This window comes from Babylonia areolata, chromosome 16 (assembly GCF_041734735.1).
Source record: "Babylonia areolata isolate BAREFJ2019XMU chromosome 16, ASM4173473v1, whole genome shotgun sequence".
NCBI classification, from domain to species: domain Eukaryota; kingdom Metazoa; phylum Mollusca; class Gastropoda; order Neogastropoda; family Buccinidae; genus Babylonia; species Babylonia areolata.
The window spans coordinates 15805455-15828434 of record NC_134891.1 but is presented as its reverse complement, the minus strand read 5'-3'; the positions used below and the strand labels follow the sequence as shown (position 1 = coordinate 15828434).

The following is a 22980-nucleotide window of genomic DNA, read 5'->3' as shown; positions in this document are numbered from 1 at the left end:
CTCCGTTGTACGTGTATATATACGAGTAAATGTGCGAGTTTCACAACTACGAACCGCTGAACGCGTGACCGTTGAGAAGAAGGAAACTGAGAGTCAGTTCAATAACCTAATGCTATGCAATCATCGTATCATCAGTCTTAACTTTATCATAATATGTAATGATTATCTCATTCTCAGTCTGTTAAATCAGCGGAGCCAGAGAACTTTCTACACGCACACGTTCCTTTGTCCATCAGTTTTGGGTCAGTTGTGTTGAGTTATTGACTCCGCAAACGTCAGTTCAGTCACATACCGCAGGACATGCAGCCACTGACTACAGACCATCTCAGTCTCTAGTGCCGAGCCTCTGCTGCAAGTTACAAAAGCACATTACCCATGTCAGCAACAACTTGAAACACCATTGAACGAAAGGTTCAAGGTCCCGCCATCGGGCAATGCCCATGCACTAATCTAAAAATAGGGGTGAGGAATCGCATGGGTTTTTTGTGCGGAGAACAGTTAACAAGGCGCTTCATCAAGGTGGAAGTAGTTTTCATCCAGGTTACATCAGTAAATATGTTTGCTCTCAATGAGCACCGCAGAACGACAAACGGTGAAAGTTCTTTGCAAGGAGAGGGGATGGGGGAGGGGGTTGGGGGAAGGGGAGGATCAACAGTAACCGGAAGTGGAAATACGTACCTGACTACCTTACCTAAACAATCATGGCGTCTGGATCGTAACGTGAATGGACGATGTCGGAATAAATCTCTGCTGAGCTGCTGTCTACACCCCTGGTTATTCCGCGATTTCTGACGGACGTAGACACGCAACAAAAAAAGAAGATGTGGACCACAACAGTGACTGTGTTTGTTTGCATCATCGTTTTTCAAGGTTTGATGATTGAAAGACACTTTTATTCACTGTTCACTGTTCGTGACTCAGTGTGTGGACATACTTGAAGAATTTGGTCAAGTCATGTCTGACCAAGCGTGAAAAGAACTGTCCTCATAGCCTTCAGTTTCATTCATTTCTGTCTGTTTATCTGTCCATTTTTGTTACCTAATCTATAGATATGTTTCAGTGTTTTATCGATCTTCGTGACTGTAGGGCTGTATTTTATTTTTGGAAATGAGTTCTTTTTTTTCTTCTTAAAAACGTTCTTTCTATCTAGCTCTATCTGTCTATACGTCTTTCTATCAACCTATCAGTATTGGAACTCACAAAATGTGGAACTCACTACCACCTTCAGTTAAATTTGCAAAAGATACTAACAGTTTTAAGAACTTTCTGGACTGCGATCCAAAATTTGGTAATATGGTTTATGAATATAAAGCATTCGACACTGTCCCCCACAAACGTCTCCCGCACAAGCTGCACGAATATGGATTTAGAGGTCCCCTCCACACCTGGTTATCAAACTTTCTTCAGCGCAGGAAGATGGCCGTCATGATAGAGGGCGTCACATCCGAAGAAACTTCGGTGGATTCCGGAGTACCTCAAGGAACAGTGTTGGGCCCGCTCCTCTTCCTATGCCACATCAACGACCTCCTGGACAGAGTCAAATCTCAGGTACGCCTGTTTGCTGACGATTGCCTCCTTTACCGCCAGATCAACTCCCTGCAAGATCACATTCAGCTTCAAGAGGACCTCAATCAACTCAAAACCTGGGGCACTGACTGGGGTATGAAATTTAACCCCAACAAGTGCTACATCCTCAGTATACAGCAGTCAACCAACTACATCTACTCCCTACACTCCTCTTCAGCACGTCCACACAAACCCCTATCTGGGTATTCAACTCTCCGATGACCTGAAATGGAGCACCCACATTGCCTACACCTGCAAAAAAGCACACAGCACCCTTGGCTTCCTCAGGAGAAACCTGTGTTTCTGCCCCCTCCAATCCAAGAAAAATGCATATCTATCCTCATCAGACCAGCCCTCGAGTATGGTTCCATCATATGGAGTCCCTACCTAAAACAGGGTATTGATAAACTTGAAAAAGTGCAGTGTCTATCTGCCTGGTTCATAACTGGCGATTATAAATCCAGAACACCCGGCTCCATCACCAAGATGCTTCACACTCTGAAACTGCCGACACTCCAACAGCGCAGACAGGATCTATGCCTCATCTTCCTCTACAAGGTGGTTGAGGGGTTGGTACCAGCCATACCACCTGCTGAGTACTTAACCCCACATAAGGCCACGAACATCTGGTGATCTGTACGACACCACCAGTGCGATCTCTAATCACTGTGACATAAGAAACAACACAAGAACATTCCAAGTCAGCAGATGTCAGACAGAGCAATACAAACAGTCATTTTTTGTTAGCACAGTAAAAGACTGGAACCACCTGGAAGAAAACATAGTAAGAGCACCAACTCCTGAGATCTTAAAAAAAAACTATTAACATCTCGACAGTGAACCTGCCAAGCTGCGCACACCCCCACCCATTGCGATAATGCCATAATCTTGGGGACAGCGATGTACTCAACAGATACAGGGAATTTGACGAATGATTGCTTTGATATATATCTAAAATTAAGCATGCAATGCAGACCAAAGAGATACTAATACAAAGAGGTGACATTTAATAATTTATAGGCTGTGAGGCCTAAAGGCAAAAATCCCAGACCCTATTTCTACTGTTGCTACTTCTACTACTACTACTAATGTACCAATAAATACATCTAGTAGTAACCAATGTGGTAGCAGTAGTAGTAGTAATAGCAGTAGCATTGTTCCATGTGTCACGTGTGGTTAAGAAAGACAATAGTTACAGTTACAATGTGAGTGTCTGGTTCTTGGATGTTTACAAATGCCTTCATGGGCCATGTTTTTGTTGTTGCATTTGTTATCATTTGTGTAAGTTTACTACTAGTGTGTGTGTGTGTGTTTACTTTTCCATGTTTATGCAGTACTGCCATACTCTCTCTCTCTCTCTCTCTCTCTCTCTCTCTCTCTCTCTCTCTCTCTCTCTCTCTCTCCAAACCAATCCTTCAAACTACAGGCCAATTTCCATTATTTCTATTCTTTCAAAACCACTGGAAAAACATATAAACAAGCATATTTCACATCACTTTGATGTCAATGAGCTTTTACATCCAGCTCAGTCTGGTTTCAGACGAAAGCATTCATGCCACACAGCATTGGTCAACATTGTAGATGTCTGGCTAACCAATGTCAATAACAATAGATATTGTCGTGTTTTATTCGTTGATTTTAAAAAAGCATTTGATGTGATAGACCACAACCTCTTACTTAGAAAACTTGAGCTGTATGGTCTGTCAACCAATTGTCTTAGTTTGCTTGAATCCTATATGACAAACAGACAACAATGCGTGACAATGAGTACATCAATCTCCGCACCAACAACACTTGATTATGGCATTCCTCAGGGGTCTGTTCTAGGCCCTTTACTGTTCTCAGTATATATAAATGACCTACCACTCCATATGAAATCCGTCTGTGATTTTTTTGCGGATAATACAACAATCCACACTTCTCATACTGACATTGTCGCTTTTACAAAAGACTTACAAGAAAGTACTGATGACCTCGTTAGATGGACCAAACTAAACCACATGTCTCTTCACCCTCAAAAAATAAAATGCATGTTAATCACAACCAGACAAAAGAGGCAAAACACTATACATAATTTTCCTTCCATCCAAATTAAAGGCGAACCTATTGAACAGGTCAGTGATCATAAAGTTCTGGGGATCATAATTGACAACAATCTCACTTGGAATCCTCATATAAATTTCCTTTGCAAAAAGACAGCCCAGAAAACCCATGAACTATCCAAAATCAAACATTTCCTTGACCTTCATTCACGGAAATTATTTTTTCAAGCGCATATGCAGTCTACAATAGATTATGCATCAACACTATAGGACTCCGCAAGTGTGAATACCATGAAGCCATTACAGAAGCTTCATAAACGGGGGCTCAAGCTGGTACTCCTTAAAAAGACTACCCTTTCAGACTCAGACTATAAACAAGCAAATATTCTCCCACAAATCCGTAGATTAGAGTACAATAAAGGAACCATGATGCAAAAGATTATGACAGGTAATGCACCACCAACATTAATTGACAAATTTTCTATAAATTCATCAAGGAATCCCTCCAAAGTCCATATCCCAATTCCAAGAATTGACTTGTTCAAATCCAGTCTGGTTTACTCAGGCGCCACCCTATGGAACTCACTCCCAGAAACAATTAAACAACACCATTGCCCAACCACCTTCAAAAAACATTGCCTTTCCCACCTTATGCCATACTGTGTAATGTGAATCGTTCATTTTAATGATACTGTTTGTCAAATGTGTATGGTTGACTTAGAACCTTCCTCACCCTCTATATTCTGGTCTGTAGTGTGGTGTGTGTTGTGTGTGTTTGTTTCTTTCATTTTGTTCATTTTTTTCCTATGCATTCTAATAACACCATGCTAGTGCCTGTATGCCATGTGTGTGTGTGTGTGTGTGTGTGTGCGTGCGTGCATGCGTGTGTGTGTGTGTATTTGGTTGTTGTTTTGTTTTGATTTTTATATATTTTTTCCTCTTGTTATGTATCTTTGCTAACACCATGCTGTCATTTTATTGACTCACTTGTGTAAACAAAGTGAGTCTATGTTTTAACCCGGTGTTCGGTTGTCTGTGTGTGTGTGTCTGTGTGTCCGTGGTAAACTTTAACATTGACATTTTCTCTGCAACTACTTTGTCAGTTGACACCAAATTTGGCATAAAAATTGGAAAAGTTCAGTTCTTTCCAGTCATCTTGTTTAAAACAATATTGCACCTCTGGGATGGGCACAAAAAAATAAAGAATGAAGCATAATTATATGCAAACTGCATTTACTGTTATATTTATATTTTTTGTATTCTCAAAACTTGGCACTTTGATCTGATATTCTGACCCAACAGCAAGAGCAGTCATTATTATCATTTTTTGTTCAAACAGGAACTTCTTTTGCTAAGCATGGAAGTTTTATTTATTTTGCAAACGTTTTGGTGCAGATAGTAACAAAGGGAAATTACTCTGTAATGCTAGGGGAGTTAATTTGCTTTAAACTGATCTTTCTCATCTTAAACATTACATTTTGAAATTATACTCAATACATAAAAAGCTTGGATTTTTAAAAAAAAAGTGTATCACAAGGGAGTCTTGAAGGCCTTGCCTCTCTTGTTTTTATAGGATTACTTTTTTTTGTTCTCTCTTTTATGGTGTATAAGTGGAAGTATAATCATATGTCACACATAAAAAGCTATTGTTGCTGTGGTGCTATGTATTATTGCTTCTGTTGCTAGTACCCTTCCACTTTCTTTTGTGTGTGTATGTGCCATTGTGTTTGTGTCTGTGTGTGTGTGTGTTTGTGTGCTTTGGTGTGTTTATGACTTCTATCTTTAGTGGCAGCATAGCTGTTTTGCTTAACCGTTGACGTTCATGATATTATCCTCTTTTTTTTTTTAATGTGAGCAGTGAGAGGAGACAACTGTCCTTACGACGGTGAGCTAACAGCACGGAGCACATCCAGCGTTACGATATTCAACCAGTCACTTCAGGACCCCTATGACCGTATCTTTGAAAGGTATAGTCACTACGATTTAAATTATATATAATTCAGATACACACATGCGCACACACACACACACACACACACACACACACACACACACACACTCACTCACTCACTCACTCAGTCACTGATACACACACACACACGCACACGCACACACATACACTAGATCAATAAATAACTGGATCCTGGTTACATAGTTCAATTGGAATGATCCTGTATTGTGACTTAGGCTACAGGTATTGTTGTATTGTTTTTGTTTTTATATATGATAATTGATGTTATGATTTCATATTTACAGGATGTTGACTGCACTGTTATAATTAATATGTTAACATTTTGTCAGGAAACATAACAATAGTTTCTCTAGTTTAGGAGATGAAAAGGTATTCTTGTATCTCGTATATATATATATATATACATGGTGGTGGTGTGTCCATCGAGATCGATGATGACCATCGTTGTCATCCAGCTGGGGGAGGGTGGTGGTGGGGTGAGGGGGAGGATGCTCATGAATCTATCTGTGAATGCGCAGATGGCTGAATAGTCCAATCTGCGCACGAAATGTTCGCTGACAGTTGGGGCAAAGACAGGCATACCATTGTCAGGGAGCTTGTTTGCCCGTGACTTTCTGGCCTGCCTCTTCTGAACAGCTGCAGCAGTCCTGTTGGCCTCGCACAACTTGGCACCTTTGGATGAAAGGTCATTTTGGATGACTGATGACTTGCGCGATGAGTTTGTTTAAAGTGAAGAGGAGTTGCGCAACGTCGACCTCACTCTCTCGTCCGGGTCCACCAATTTCCAGTGGCAAGACTAAGTCAAGACGACTGGAGGATGAGCACGGATGCAGTGGATGACCAAGATATCCTTTCGGTGTCTTATCTTGCTCTCTGCACTCCACAGTGCGTTTCTGTAACTGCCTTCCTCTCCGTTGAACCGATAGGTTTCTTCCGCAGATTCTGCCGGATCCAGACTTCGCATGCATGGGTAGACACACCCCGGGGGCCAACTGTGTGTGGCATGCACACAGCACGGTGGAGCTAGATGGCCGTCGGTGGCTCTCCTGAGCCAACACCCTGTTATGGATCTCCATAAGGGTGTCTAGCCACCCACCTCACCAGTCCCGGAAGGGAGCGGTGGGAGTGCCGGTTTAGTCGCCGGCAGCCTATATATATATATATATATATATATGTACTGGCTCTTGAAGCGTGAAGCATTGGGTGCAGTAGCCAGTGGTTGGACTTTCAATATTAGGGTCCAGAGTTTGATCCTGGTATCAGTGTCTGGTAGGTCAAGGGTGAAGAACAGTGTTTTCTGATCTTCGAGGTCAACATCAATGTTGACCTGCTAGTGCCCAAATCTTCTGGGTTTTCCAGTCTTTCATTTTGATGCATTTTCTGTCCCAGCTATTTCATTTAATTTGTATTTGTATTTTCTTTCCTGTGCAGCCATCTATGTCTGGTCCTGAATGTCCAGGTTCATCTTTCTGGCTTCTGTCACAGTACCAGTATGACCTAAAAGAAGCTGTCGGCCAGATATCAGGTAGCCACCAGGCCGCTCATCAGAGGAGACCGCGTGTGACTGCTATGTCAGCTGATGTTCATCAGTAGCTCACCTGGTTGAACATCCATGGAGCTGCCATGATCATGTTTGCTTTGTGGTAAATTTAAAGGTTAAAAGTTTAGGTTAAAGATCCTGTAGCCTTTTACAGCTATAGGGGCAATGAATTCACAGGGCTCGGCGTCAGAGGATGGCGGCTCAGTTCTCTTCTTCTGCCGCTTTTAACCTTCCCTGACCAAAGTGAGGTAGCCATTCACCAAATGAAAAAACCCACAAAAAACAAAGTCTGAAAAGGTTGTGTTGTTGTTGGTTGCAGCTACAGTGGTTTGGAATGCTCATGGAAAATTGAAGCATCCGATGCAAGCAAGCGTGTCCGCCTGTACTTTGAAACGTTTCACTTACAGAATGCTACCAGTTCCCACAATGGAGATTGTGTGGCCATTTATGATGGTGAGAACTTTTTGCACAGCTTTTTACACATTTTTATTTTCTCTTTGTCAGTTGTCCTTTGGGGATGTTTGTGCTATGTATGTGTGTGCATGCATGCATGTGTATGTGTGTGTGTGTGTACGTACTCATGTATGTGTGTGCATCTGTGTTTGTATGTATGTTTTGAGCATGCTTTTGTTTGTGTTGGTGTTGTCTGACGTCTGCTTGATATCTGGTAGATGATTGTCTCTTCTCCTCATTCAGTCGCTGTGTCTGTATCATCATCACAAGTATAAATAGCATGTAAGTATTTATGTGAATGCTCTCCGCCCCCACCCCCTGAAACCCCGTACACACACAGACGCAGACACAGACACAAACACACACACACACACACACACAGAGTCACACACACACACATACACACATCATTACCGCCAGCAATTTAATGACAAATTAGAAAATAACTTACCACATACACCCACACACCCACACACACACACACAAACACACACACACACACACACACACACACACACACACACACACACACATATATAAATTCGAAAGTATGCTTGCTTGCAAAAACACGGAGTCCGTAAACACTGGGGATATAGATCATTTATATTCCTTCTTTACTGACACCATATTACAAGCCGTCGATATATCAATCCCAAAATGTAATTTGCTTAAATCAAACAAGCATTTAGGAAATATTTGGTGGACGCCAGCCTGTGAAGCAGCAGTAAATGATAAAAAAAAATGAAGTTTATAATTTATATGAAAAACAAGTCACAAGAAAATCTTATTGAAAAGAAAAGGGCAAGCCATTATGGTAACATGGTCATTGCACAGGCTAAAAGACAATATTGGTCCTCATTCTGTAATAATGAGATATCCAGTCATAAAGATACTAAAAAGTTTTGGAAAAAAATCAGTGAAATGAAAGAAGGTATAAATTTGCCATCTTGCCCAATTAAGATAGAAGACAAAGAATTTCCATCCAGTGCAGAGAAAGCAGAAACATTTGTAGAAATGTTCTCAGAGTCTATGCGATTGGAAGGTCTATCGCCTAAAAAGAGTAAACACAGAACCGAAGAAGAGAGCAAAAGTGATTATACAGATCCAAGTCCCAATAACAGTCAATACATCAATGCTCCACTCACACTCAGTGAGGTTAAAGACGCATTACTATCCCTCCCTAAAAAGAAAACATCTGTAGGACTTGACGCGGTCTCAAATGAGATGCTTAGACACTTACCAGAAAATTTTTTTGTTTTGTTATTTAAGCTTTTTCAAAAGTGCTGGATTGATGGTTTAATGCCAGCACAATGGAAACAGTCTATTGTAATACCAGTTCGTAAACAAGGAAAATGTAAAACAGATAAGAACAGTTACAGGCCAATTGTGCTAACATCACATACTGGTAAGCTGATGGAAAGAATAATTTTGAGAAGACTGATGTACTGTTGCCATAAAAATAGAATTATCCCAATTAATCAAGCAGGCTTTCAGAGAGGTAGATCTGCAACTGATAATTTGGTTAAACTTAACAACACATGTAAAACAACAATTTGCTAGAAGAAAAAACGTTCTTGCAACTTTCTTTGATATAAAGAAAGCCTATGATCAAGTTTGGCATGCAAAGTTACTCTTTAAACTGAAATCTGTTGGCTTTTCAGGGTGTCTCTATAATTATATCAAAGATTTCCTGACTAAAAGACGTATACAAGTATGAGTCAGAAATATGTACTGAAATCCTAAGACTCTTCACATGGGATTACCCCAAGGTTCTGTTATTGCCCCTGTTCTATTTAACATCTTGCTGAACAACTTACCCCAACATTTATCAAAAGTCGTGATCCTAGTGCAATACGCAGATGATATATGTATGTGGATGAATGTAACTATGAAAAGAAATACATCAAAAAGGGCATTAAACTATATTAAGAAAACATACCAAAGAGAAATAGATAAATTGAATAAGTATTTTGTCGACAATGGTCTTACATTATCAGCAGAAAAAACTCACATTAATGTATAATAAGATAATGTAGACACGCAGAAAACAGTAAGTCCATGCCCCATTTGGGAGATGAGTAAAGCACAGTTTGATATCAATCATACTGACATTGTAAAAAAAGAAAATCCAAATATCATGGCAACAGAAGTCCGATTACACCTACAGAATAGATACCGTAACCACTTACATATTTACACAGACGGCTCACTCCTAGACAATGGCCAAGCAGGTTCAGCTTTCGTTATACCAAAACTGAAAACTGAACGATCATACCTTATTGGTAAAGATCGATCAATATTCACAGCTGAACTTATCACTGTTCTTATGGCTTTAAATTATATTCTTGATCTTCCAGTTTGCCTTCTACAAGTCTTATTTTGTGTTGATTCAAAATCTGTATTATATACTTTAAAGTCATCAAATTGTAAGGACAAGTCCAAAATAATAATAGAAATAAGTCACGTTGTACTTTTTTTTAATTTGAGAGGAACACATATAACTTTTTGTTGGGTTCCTTCTCACCTTGGTCTCCTATATAATGAATGGGCTGACAGGGCTGCAAGAAAAGGTGCAAAACACCAACAGGGAACCACAGACCTTTATGTGCCTTTGTCTGTACAAGAGGGGTACCGCTTACTAGAAAAAGCATCATGGAGCAATGTCAGGGAAGTATACCAGCAAAATGGCAAAGTTTTAAATAAAAGTATAAATAATATTCAACAACCGGAATCTATCAATCAATCAGATACATTCATTAATTTATTCAGATTAAGGCAAATTCGGGCATTATCAAACAGGATAAAGCTGAACGCTTTGATAACAAAGTTCAGCATAGATGTTAAATGCATATGTGGAGAATCTATTTCTAGAAAACACATACTCTTTGAATGTCAGTCTGAAATCGTTTTTACCAAACTTCTCGGAAAATTCTTTTGAATGTATTTTTGACAGTTTCAAGATGTTATCTGCTGTTGCAGAAGGTTTGCTGCATAGTCCAATTGGACATTATAGTTATTACAGTTGTTTGATGTTAGCGTTTTCTTCTGTATTGTGCCTATGTCTCCCCTTTTAATGTCTTATTTTTTCCACTGCTTTGTATCTTTCCCCACCACACACACACACACATGCGCACACACACATACACATCATTCTTCACCCTCTGCCCAATACCATTCCCACCACCACGCTCTGCCCTCCACCCCACCCCACCCCCCTTTTTTTTCTTTTTTTTTTTTTGTTGTTGTTGTTGTTGTCTAATATCACTTAAAGTGGAAGACGTTAAACTGAAGACTACTACTACTACTACTACTACTACTACACACACACACACACACACACACACACACACACACACACACAGGTGCACACTCACACACACACACACACACACACACACACACACACACACACACACACACACACACAGCACACACACTCACACACACACACACACACACACAACACACGCACTCACACACACATAAACACAGCACACAAACACAACACACACAAACACACACACAACACACACACACACTCACGCACTGATGACAAACAGCACACGAACAATCAATTTCTAACGCGCGTCTTCCACTCTTCAAGGAGAGTATATCTGGGATGGCCAAGACAACCTGGTTCAGGAGCTGTGCAATCGAATGCCAGAGCTGATGTACAACAGCACTGACAAATACCTTACAGTGGTGTTCCGCCAGGGAGGTCAGGGGGGTCGTCGATGGTTTTCCATGAACTATACCATGGTGTCTGCCCCTGATGGTGAGTGATGTGCATGCAAGCATGGGCACGCGCAAGCGAGTGTATGTGTGTCTGCTTGTGTGCCTGCGTGTATGTGTTTGTGCATGTGTGTGTGTATGTGTGCGTGCATGCGTGCGTTTAATATATGCATGTGTTGTCAGCAGAACATGGCTTGGCTTTAATTGTTCTTCGCCTTATAGTTTCTCACCATGGCTTCTTATATTTGTTTGTTTTGTGTTTAGACATGAACTGATTTGCCCAGATAGTTAGCACGCACACTCAAACCATGATTCTGAGGTGGCACCAGCTTATTGGGTAGAATTTGCTTAGTACTGTAGTAGTATCTCACCATGGCTTCTTATATTTGTTTCACCATTGCTTCTTATATTTGTTTGTTTTGTTTTTGCTTGACACAACAGAAGGCTCAGTGGTGGGCACAATCATCGGAATCGGAGCAGTGCTTTTCGTTGGAGGCGTTTTCTTAGTGGGACTCTTCAATTTCTGCAAGATGTGCATCAGACGAAGCAGCTACAGGGAAGTGGACTCCATTTTCACCTGTTGCAGGGACAGTCTCTCCGCTCTGTGTGACGCAGTCGGCCGTGCCATCCCCAGCTGTGAAGATGAGAGTGGGTCTGGTCACAACACTGAGGTGAGGAGAAACAGCATGACATTGGAACATGACTCCGAGAATGGCAACCCGAGAAGCGAGCCAGGCTGGGAAAGGGAACCTGACAATGCTTGGAGGGAAACCATGTCCATAGCACTGTCTGAGGGTTGGAGCGAAAACTCATGCCTATCAGTGTCAGAAGTTGAAATGAGTCCGGATGCCGATCCATCATCACCTCCACCTGATTATTTGTCTACGATGGAGACTCCATCTACTCCCGAGCTTCCACAAGGTGGACTCCCAGTTGTGCCCCCTGTGGCTCCATCAACACCGTCTGCACCCCTCCCACCATGCAGTGAGGAGCCAGGAATTGTCGGAGTGCCTCCCCCATCGTATGAGTCTCTGTTCTCTGGGGACAGTGCTGCGTAAAGAGCCATGGCGTTTGAGAGAGTGTAGGTTGGTTGCCTGTGTGCTATTGTCAGAAATAAGGACATTGTATTGGGGAGTCGGTCCATCCGCAAGCTTGCGGTTGTAAATTCATGGTTTATGTGGCATCACTTTGCATCCAACAAGATTTTAATTTAACTTGAGTCCTTTGGAACTAGCTTGATTTATAGTAGGATGAGTCAGTCAAAAGACCAAAGGGAAAAAAGGTCATAGACACTGCAGGAATTTCTGTATGGCAACAGTGGTTTTGTTTGCAAACACTCTATGGTGGCATGTTAGGAAATTAATCAGTGAATAGTTCTGGATGAGGAGTGTTCATGACTGTCCCTAAGCACTTGAATTATGAGTTTGAACATATAAACTGTGATCTGTTTCAGTAGTGCTACATTTGTGACCATGAGTTTACTATCCTGGGCTGATTTTTCTCTGTAAGGGTGGTTTTGGGTGCCGTTCACAAATGTAGAAATAACAGTTTCACCTGTGTGTAGAAGTGTTGTGTAACTGGTCCACTTTTCAGCATGTGTGCTTGAAAATTGAATGCTGTCTTCACCTTCTCTTGGTAGCGGTTTGGTTGCTGGCTGATGAGTTTCGTTGATCCTCTTTAGACTTTCTTATTGTAGTGTAACCCATTTCCACTTTCATCCTTTTTATAAACTCTGCTTGTATTTTTTTTTATTTGGTATCGCATGTATTAACCAGACCTGTCATCTTAACACTTGGCAGTAGTGTGCATATACTGTTCAGACAACCTCTGAAACATACTTTAGCCAGTCATTCATAGTTCATGGGTTTTGTTGAGAAAATGTTTCATACCTGCTGTTGATTGCTTCTCATAAAGTATCGTTGGCAACATAAATGGAACTAGATTTTCTGAGATGCAGACTGCAAGTTGTTAAAGTTGGTGACCTCACCTCCTCAACATTCGTTCTCAACATAGGCGCCCCACAGGGATGTGCTTTATCCCCACTGTTGTACTCACTATTCACCTATGACTGTGCAACTCAAAATGAATGTAACACCATGGTCAAGTTTGCGGACGATACAACTAGAAGGGCTGATTTACAAACAGTGATGACTGGTGTCCTCCTAGGACCAGTATATGATAATCTGTCGTGTACGACAATGACCATCAGATCAGCAGAGCAGGCAACTGCCATCCTTACTATTCGGGCTGGAATCTGATTATACAGTTTATAGTAGAGAGTGTTTTACCCAAGTTGCATCCCCAGTCCCTCGATCAAGAGGGCCTTTGGACTCGCCATTGGGACGGATCCCAAAGGCTAGTTAGCCCTTAAGGCTACAGCACTAAGTCCCAGTGCAATTTGACTTCTAGTCTGAGAGACATAGTCCTTCATGAAAGACTAAGCTGCTAATGATTTCACTTTGCAATTCAGAAACCGCTGATAATACAGCTCTCACTTTACTGTTGGCCATACTGTAAACGCATGTCAGATCAGTGATTTGATGTAAATGGCCAGTACAACACATCTACAGCCACTTTCCTCCATCCCAGACTTAGTGCACACCACACACAGCCAGAGGCCTGTCATGGATCCGGTCCCCTTTCTCACTAAAGAACCTTCAGCAAAAATTTTCCCCATGGAAACCCTCTTCCATTAGGAATTCCACCACAGAATGCGACTCAGTGACCTGCGGGCACTCCCACAGCCTGATCCAACCCAGCCATTGACTGTGGACAACTTTCTGCAGGTTGCTCCAACACGCCACACTCAGGTAGAGAAGCCATCAAGCCTTCCGCATGCTCCTTCGTGATGGTACCTACCTGGGCAATTACACAGCCCTGTCCCAGAGACACCAGGGACCTCAAGTCTCTTGTTGCCAAATGTCTGCCCTTCTATGCATAGGCAACATGCCAGTGCTGTCTTTTTTGGCAACGACAGAAAAGTGGGGGGGGGGGGAGCGCCTATCGCCTGTCAGCTCTCATGGAGGAGCTCTACAGATCTGGCTGTCACACCTAAGGCAAGCCCAACATGGTGGCCTACCTCTGTCTCGTTCCACAGTTTTCTCTAAACACATATACCACTTCCACTATCAGCCCACAACCGATGTGGAATCATCAGATCAAACCACATGTGCACCTCCTTGCATTGACGCTCAACTGCGCTCAAGTGAGACAACCCTATAGGGTATGTGTTTCCTTCCCTTCCTTTGATTCGAAGGGCTCTCAGTAAAGTGTGGATTCAACACACCGACCCAGTTTTCTTTGCGCTACATTTATCAGCACAGCTGTGGTCCACAAACCTCTCCCACAATACAGCTGCGGACCTCAGTCTTCTTTGCCCGCACCAGTATCCTTAGGTGACACAGTACACTCTACCTTCATCAAATTCTACTTGGGGGACATCGATCGCTTTAGGGATGATGGCTCAAGAGGCATTGCCTCTGCAGTGGTCACACAACAGGCTATCGCAGCGCACTGGCGATAGAACAGAAGGATTGAGACTTGATGCCTCCTCGGCCAGAGCACATGAAGTCAGAGCATGGTCCTCTTCTCTTGCCTTAGTGCACTCAGCACGGCTGCAAGACATCATGGATGCTGCATACTGGAAAAACCCTGCTACCTTCATCGACTTCTACCTGAGAGACGTCGCACGCTTGCGGGATGATAGCTCAAGAGGCATCACTTCTGTGGTAGTTGCACAACGGGCCATCACAGCACACAAACAGTAGAACAGGTGAGCCCTCCACCTTGTCGCGCTATTCTGCACTAGTTGGGTCACGGTTAAGTATGTGTAATTAAAAGGAAATTTTCTATCTAAAATTATGTTTAAATAACATACTTACCGTGACCCAAATTTAAGACCCTCCCGTCCTCCCCGCTTCCTGTTCTCCATGCTCGCTGCGCTGGTGATGGTATATTGCCATCAAAAGAGGGTGCTAGCTAGCGGGACAAAGGGGAGGTTACCTACTTCCGGGAGGTTATCGGCCGTAGTTGCTTTCGTTTTCTCCGCATAGGCGGATAGTAGTTTGCACAGGACAGGAATGTCAGACCCCTGCCAGAGTCTGCACTGGTTGGGTCACGGTAAGTATGTTATTTAAACGTAATTTTAGATTAAAAAATTTCCTTTTATTATCAAGTGTACCGGGGTCACAAGGAATATTAGGGGGGGATAGTACATAACAAGGTATGAACACAAATCAAAAATCATACACAAACACAGATACAGTAGAAAATAGGATACATACAAGTGTTTATCAAAATAAAAACTTGTGCATGCTCCCACATGCATGCACACACTGTCTCTCTCTCTCTCTCTCTCTCTCTCACACACACACACACACACACACACACACACACACATACATTTGAACAGAAGCCGCATATTACATGTTGATGGGGCTGATGACTAGATCTTCAGGTAGATGGTTGTTGATTGTACAATTCTATTTATCATAATGGATTTGTTCAAGAGTCAGGGCATTGACTGCTTTGGGGAAAAAGCTATTGGCAAAGTGATTGGTTTTCGTCCTAATACTTCTGTACCATCGACCAGAGGGGAGCATTTCAAAAATCCCAAAAGCTGGATGTGATTCGTCCTGGCTGATTGATTTTGCTTTTTTGAGTAGCCGCTTATAATATATGTCTTCTGGAGAAGGTACATCAGCCCCAGTAATCTTGATGGCAGTTTTTACGATTCTGTTAAGGGCTGCAACTTCTGCCTTGGAAATATTTCTGTACCAAACAGTAATAGCGAAGGTTAGCACACTTTCAATGACTGCTCTGTAGAAATCAACCATGATTATATATGACCACTTGTCATTAAAGACAAGCAAGTAGAGACCATCAGCGAATTTGAATTTCTCGGACTGATCACTTCCAACGATTTGAAATGGGAGAAAAATACGGAAAAAAATTGTTTAGAAAGCACAACAGCGCCTGTACTTTCTTCGGCACCTCAAAAAGTTTGGAATTAAAAAAGAAATCATGGTTGATTTCTACAGAGCAGTCATTGAATGTGCGTTAACCTTTGCCATTACTATTTGGTATGCAAACATTTCCAAGGCAGAAGTTGCAGCCCTGAACAGAATCGTAAAAACTGCCACCAAGATCTACCTTCTCTAGACAACATATATTATAAGCGGCTACTCAAAAAAGCAAAATCAATCAGCCAGGATGAATCACATCCAGCTTTTGGGATTTTTGAGATGCTCCCCTCTGGGCGACGGTACAGAAGTATTAGGACGAAAACCAATCACTTTGCCAATAGTTTTTTCCCAAAAGCAGTCATTGTCCTATCTCTCGAACAAATCCAGTATAATTAAATAGAATTGTACAATCAACAACCATCTACCTGAAGATTAGTCATTAGCCCCATCCACATGTAATATGCGGCTTTTGTTAAAACGTGTGTGTGTGTGTGTGTGTGTGTGCATGTGTGAGTATGCACAAGTTTTTGTATTGATATGCACATGTATGTATCCTAATTTCTACTGTATCTGTGTTTGCGTATGATTTTCGATTTATGTTCGTACCTTTTTATGTACTATCCCCCCCAATATTCCTTGTGACCCCGGTACACTTGGTAATAAAGACTTATTCTGTTTTATTCTTTTAAACGGTTAGCATGTTTCTTCTTCTTCTTCTTCTGCGTTGAGGGCTGCAACTCCCACGTTCACTCGTATGTACACGAGTGGGCTTTTACGTGTATGACCGTTTTTTACCCCGCCATGTAGGCAACCATACTCCGTTTTCGGGGGTGGTTAGCATGTAATTGTCCAAACTAAATGTTTTGGTTTGCAAGCCTTCTCTTGAAACGTTTTCCTTATATTTTTCATATGACACCATTTTGTAGTGGCGCTACCACAACAATGCTGCCTATAAGTCCCATGTACTGATCAAATTTCTCCTCATCGCTGCACTGACTAAGCCACCACTGGCTCCAGTTGAGGCAAGAATTAAATACAAAGTTGCATGTCCCAAACCCTGCTTTTCTGCTTTCCACTCCACTGGACCTACCTATCTTTCCAACCTTATCAGTGCAAAGAACTCTCCCCTCTTCCTCAGATTGTTAACTTCTGAAAATTCAACACAAGAACCTATGGTGAATGCTCTTTCCTGTTTGCTGCTCCTCATATCAGAAACAAGCTTCCACATCATATCCATTCATCTGACTGTCTCTGCCTTTTGCTCTTCACTAAAAACTCATCTTTTCACACCCTGTCTGGAAGCACTATTGATTTCCAGCTTCTGCAACACTGCACCATGCTTGCCGATTCACTTTGCATGTTTGAAGAATTAGAGAAGTGTGGAAGAGGGTGGGAAGGGAGAGTGGGGGAAAGAGAAAGAGAGAGTGGTCATGAGTGGATTATGAACTTTTTAATGTTTTCTTTCACGTAAAGTGCCATAAGCTCCTAAAGTGAAAAGGGTGCCATAGGAATGTACATTATTACTATTATTATTATTATTACTACTACTACTACTTAGCTACTACTACTGCTACTGCTAGTACTGCTGCAACTGCAAAAGTTTGCTGCACAAGTCTGCTGAACATAGTCCATTTTTTAAATTCTTATTTTGTTTGAATCATTTGCCTTCCATATATCTTAGATTTTGGGGTTTTTTAAATATGTATTTTAGTGTATTGTCTGTTTATTTTTCTTGTTTCATGTTTGGATTATGTTTTGTATGTACCCATGGGAAGCTCTCAAGGCCCTTACCAGTACTTTGGGTTCATTATGTTTAGGTCAGTATCTACACATTGTGTTTTTCCCTTTATTTCATTTTATTTTACTTATATGTTAGTTGTTTTTGTTCGTTTGTTGTTGTTTGTTTGTTTTATTGGGCAGATTTGGTGTATCATTTATATCTATATCTATATATCTCTCTATATATAAATTATACACCAAATCTGATATATATATATATATATATTTAGGTCAGTCTGCACACTTTGACGCCTCCTTGATGCCAAAACAAACTTAAACACTGTTTCTGCCTGCCTGCCAAGTTGGTTTTCTCATCCCTCTCTCTTTGTCTCTCTGAATGTATGCACTTAATTTTGTGTGTGTGTGTGTGTGTGTGTGTGTGTGTGTGTGTGTGTGGCCTATTTTTCAATTTTAAATGATCTTATTCTACCAGCAAGGTGGGGAACAAGCCAAAAAATTTTTAAACATTTTTTTAAATATAAAGACATATTTGAAAAAGATAATTAAAAAAGAAACAAAAGAAAAAGGACAACCATGTGTGTGTGTTTGTGTGTGAAAATGGTTCATCCTCCTCCTTTCTGAATTTAGCTTTTGTTAGATAGAGAATGAATAATAAAATTATTTTTTTAGTTAGTGGCTCAGTTCTTTCATTTTTGATAGTCTACGACCAGCAGCGTACATTAGCGTCAGAGTTGTCAGTTACCCAGCTAACCAGTCTTAAGGGCATTTGGATGGCCTTCCAAAACAGCAGGCGTTTGACTGGTCAGTTGAGGGTCAGGCCATGATTGAATTTAGTCCTCTGCCTTTGTTTTGAGAGCATGAGAATTGTGTGGAAAGACTTCTCACGAGTGTTTACAGCAGTTGAGGGAATTTAGTCCTCTGCCTTTGTTTTGAGAGCATGAGAATTGTGTGGGAAGACTTCTCACGAGTGTTTACAGCAGTTGAGAGAATTTAGTCCTCTGTCTGTGTTATGAGATGATGTGAATTGTGTGGGAAGACTTCTCACGAGTGTTTACAGCAGTTGAGGGAATTTAGTCCTCTGCCTTTGTTTTGAGAGCATGTGAATTGTGTGGGAAGACTTCTCACAAGTGTTTACAGCAGTTGAGAGAATTTAGTCCTCTGTCTGTGTTATGAGATGATGTGAATTGTGTGGGAAGACTTCTCACGAGTGTTTACAGCAGTTGAGGGAATTTAGTCCTCTGTCTTTGTTTTGAGAGGATGTGAATTGTGTGGGAAGACTTCTCATGAGTGTTTACAGCAGTTGAGGGAATTTAGTCCTTTGTCTTTGTTTTGAGAGGATGTGTATTGTGTGGGAAGACTTCTCACAAGTGTTTACAGCAGTTGAGGGAATTTAATCCTTTGTCTTTGTTTTGAGAGGATGTGTATTGTGTGGGAAGACTTCTCATGAGTGTTTTCAGCAGTTGAGGATTGGTTTTAGAAGCATGTACATATACTTTTAGAGGAGCCATGGCAGAATCAGACAGGCATTGGACGTAAGATCCAGTGATCAGGGTTCGAGGCTTCATTTAAGCATGGTGTTATGCCTTTGGGAAAGGTATTTTACTCCAGTTTTCCTCACTCCACTCAGGTGTGAATGAGTACCTGACTTTATGGTTGGGGGAGGTTAAGATGACAGGAGGAGTGGATTGGGCCTTTGCTTTCCTGTGCCAAGCCCATAGACACAGTGGATGTGAACTCACTGGTCCCCATGGCTGTAAAAGTCCATTTCCATATGATCAGGGAACATCTGATGTCTTTCTGCAACATAGTGAACTAAAAATTCATTTTAATGAAAATTTAGGAACTTTTTAAAAATAATTGAATAGGTGAGTTAAAAAAGAAAAAGAAAAAAAAGAAGATTGAAGCATGAGAGGGGCTGGAGGGAAGAAGGTCAGTTTAAATGTCTGGGTGATAGCCATCGAAAGTGGTGGTGGTGGTTCCTTGTGCTGCATGCAATTCCTGTTTTGTGCTCTGACAATAGACAGTGGAAGGTGTAGTAAGTCTTAATGTGCATCGTTCTCTAACGAGACCCTGCCTTCTCTTTTCCAGACAACGGAGACGGGTTCTGGTCTACGACGTTCGGACGTATCCTCTCCTTCCTCATTGTCATCGCCATCTTCAGCATCTTCAGCTTTGTCTTCAAAGCCGGACGGCACGGTTCCTTGTCAGACACCTGCAGCGGACTGTGTGGTTTTCTGGGGCACTGTGTCAGACGTGTCCTGGGGCCGGGATCTCGGCCATCATCACAGTCCACAAGCCAAGCTGTGGAAGGGGAGGATGCGAACACAGACATCGTCACCATCAGTGGCTCAAACGGTTCCACTCCTGCACCGAACTTGTCCTTCCTTTCAGCGGACCCAGCCCCGGACTACACCACAGTCATGGCGCGCTCTGCTTCTGTTTCCACATTGTCGGAGATAAGTGACAGTGTGAGGCCTGACGAGGAGGATGCTGCTCCTGATTATGATTCTGTCATTTCCCAGTCTTTTCATTCGCATGGGCAGGACCTTTCCCAGGAGCCCACATTGTGTCCACCCCCAGACGATGACTCTGCGCCACCGTCGTACGAGTTACCTGCCCCTCCATCCTATGATTCTCTGTTCAACAGCAGCAGTGTTTGAGATCCTTTTCCGCTGTCTTCAAGGATTGCTGACTGAAGCTGCATAGTGTGTTATGTGTGTGTGTGTTTGTGCATGTGCAGCTCATTTGAAAGAGATATTTTTCTGATGTGGTCACATTGTTTACAATACTGTTACATGTAGAAGCAAAAAGGGCACAGATTATGTGACAGACTCTTGGGGGAAAGGGGGGGGGGAGGGGTTGGGGGAGGGGAGAGCGGGGAGTTTTGAATGAAAGAACGGGTTTGTTTTAAAATGATATCATCATGAGGTTTGTGGAAAGTGGAGACTGTTAAACCTGTGTCATCCACCCTTCTCTCTCCATCACATGACAGTTTACACTTTTCTTTTGCTTTTATTACAGTATTAATTTGCCTCTTCTTTCACAGTCAGTATCCTTTTTTGGGTTGGAGGGGTCATCCACTCACAATGCTATGTCATTTAAAATTGCTCAATCATTATAGTACTCAGATTTTTTGGATATATTTAGATCTGATGTTCATCTTAGGCATTCAATCATAATTTCATATTGTGAAGAAAAATAAAATATTCTGTTTTATTATTTTGTTTTATTTCATTTTCCCAAAATATTTTTGAAAATCTCATTGTAATCATATGCCAGTCTTTATTCATAACAAAGATTTATAACTATAAGATCTTGTTCAGTGATCAAAAGCACTTTACAGGAAAAATATAATATTCCCACCCCCCACCCCTGAAAGTGATTTAACATTCTCAGACAGTACACATTTCTGTTATTATTACTTTTGTGTCACTGTAGTGTTTCATAACATGCACAATGCATATATTCAAACTAGTTGGTTGTACCCTTTTGTGTGTAGCCTGATGTGGATCAGTATATTATTTTAGTATTGAGTATTTAATTTGTGACTGCACCAGGCTTAGGCAAAGTGGGTTTGATCTTGTGCATATTGAATGGTTTCTGTTCGACTCTTAATGCAGTACACATCCGCTCCATCATGGTTGTATCATAAAGTATCCTTTTTGTATTGTATGGTTTTTGTTAATCACTTACTGCAATACATATCAGACTCATAATGGTTGTACCATAAATTATATTGTTCATATTGTATACTGGTTTTTGTTAATCACTTAATGTAATACATATCAGACTTGTAATTGTTGTATCATAAATTATATTTTTCATATTGTACACTTTTTGCAAAGTTAATGCAATATGTATCACTCCGCCTCATCTTAATTGTGAGATAGAATACTGTCATAAATGATTTTTTTGAAGTGGCTGATCTCCTGTCAGACTACTTTGTGATAATTTTTTTGTTGTTGTTGCTTTTTTTGAATGCCAGTGTTCTGTTAATAGTGGAGAGTAAATACTGGTATATTCATATTGTGTGTGTGTGTGTGTGTGTCTACGCGCGCGCGTGTGTGTGTGTGTGACATGATGACAATGAAGACTGAAGGAGGATTTATAATAATGGAGTCTCCCGTCGGACCGACAGACAAGTAGGCAGGCTGGCTTATCTGTTGGTGTGTGTCCTCACATGGGAGAAGAGGCCAATTCTGGATGCGCAGCACTTTCCACAGGTGTTGAAAGAGAAAATGTCTCCAGAAGTTGAGCCCTGCTTCCTTCGCTCACGCTTCTCCTTAATGGCCAGCATTCTCTTGTTTTCAAACATCTTCATGCCACTAGAGCACAGCATCCTCCAGCGAGAGCGGTCAAGGGCATCAGTTTCCCAGGAAGCGATTTCTATGTCACAGGCTTTGAGGTTGTCTTCAAGGTGTCCTTGAAGCACTTGCAGGGTCTTCCAAGTTCACGGTGGCCTTCCTTCAGCTGGCCATACAAGAGCATCTTTGGGATCCTGCTGTCTGTCATGCGGACAACATGTCCTGTCCAGCGTAGCTGGCACTGGATCAGCAGGCTTTCAATGCTGGGCAGGTCTCTCCTCTCTAGGACCTGGAGGTTGGAGACCCTGTCTTGCTACTTTATGCCGAGGATCTTTCATAGGCATCTCTGGCGAAACTGCTCAAGTTGTTGAATGTGACGGCGATACGTCGTCCATGTTTCACAGCAGTACAACAAGGTGGTCAGCATAACAGCTCTGTAGTTTTTGATTTTGGTGTTGAGCCTGATGTCTTTGTTGTTCCACAGCCTGTTGTTGAGTCTGCCAAAGGCGGAGCTGGCCTTGGCGATGCGCAGTATCACTTCTGCATTAAGGGCTCCGTTGCTACATAGGGTGCTGCCCAGGTAGCAAAACTTGTCTACTGACTTGATCTCTGTGTCATCGATCTTGATTGCAGGTGGGGGTAGGGTTTATAACAAAAGGTTAAATAG

At 41.7% G+C, this 22980-nt stretch overlaps 1 protein-coding gene across 1 annotated transcript; it reads left to right on the top strand.

Moving 5' to 3' along the window:
* Window positions 1-691: 691 nt before the first annotated feature.
* LOC143290891 (uncharacterized) lies at window positions 692-20840 on the top strand. The gene is made up of 5 exons (XM_076600446.1): window positions 692-870; window positions 5467-5575; window positions 7440-7573; window positions 11178-11348; window positions 20098-20840. The coding sequence occupies exons 1-5, from the start codon at window positions 822-824 to the stop codon at window positions 20667-20669; spliced, it is 1035 nt and encodes a 344-aa protein (XP_076456561.1). The 5' UTR covers window positions 692-821; the 3' UTR covers window positions 20670-20840.
* Window positions 20841-22980: the final 2140 nt, after the last annotated feature.

Excerpts from the sequence above, each read along its gene's own strand:
- LOC143290891 (XM_076600446.1), top strand. The coding sequence starts at position 822 with ATGTGGACCACAACAGTGACTGTGTTTGTTTGCATCATCGTTTTTCAA. Across the intron at positions 871-5,466 it reads TTGCATCATCGTTTTTCAAG|TGAGAGGAGACAACTGTCCT; the intron begins GTTTGATGATTG and ends TAATGTGAGCAG. Across the intron at positions 11,349-20,097 it reads CATGGTGTCTGCCCCTGATG|ACAACGGAGACGGGTTCTGG; the intron begins GTGAGTGATGTG and ends TCTCTTTTCCAG.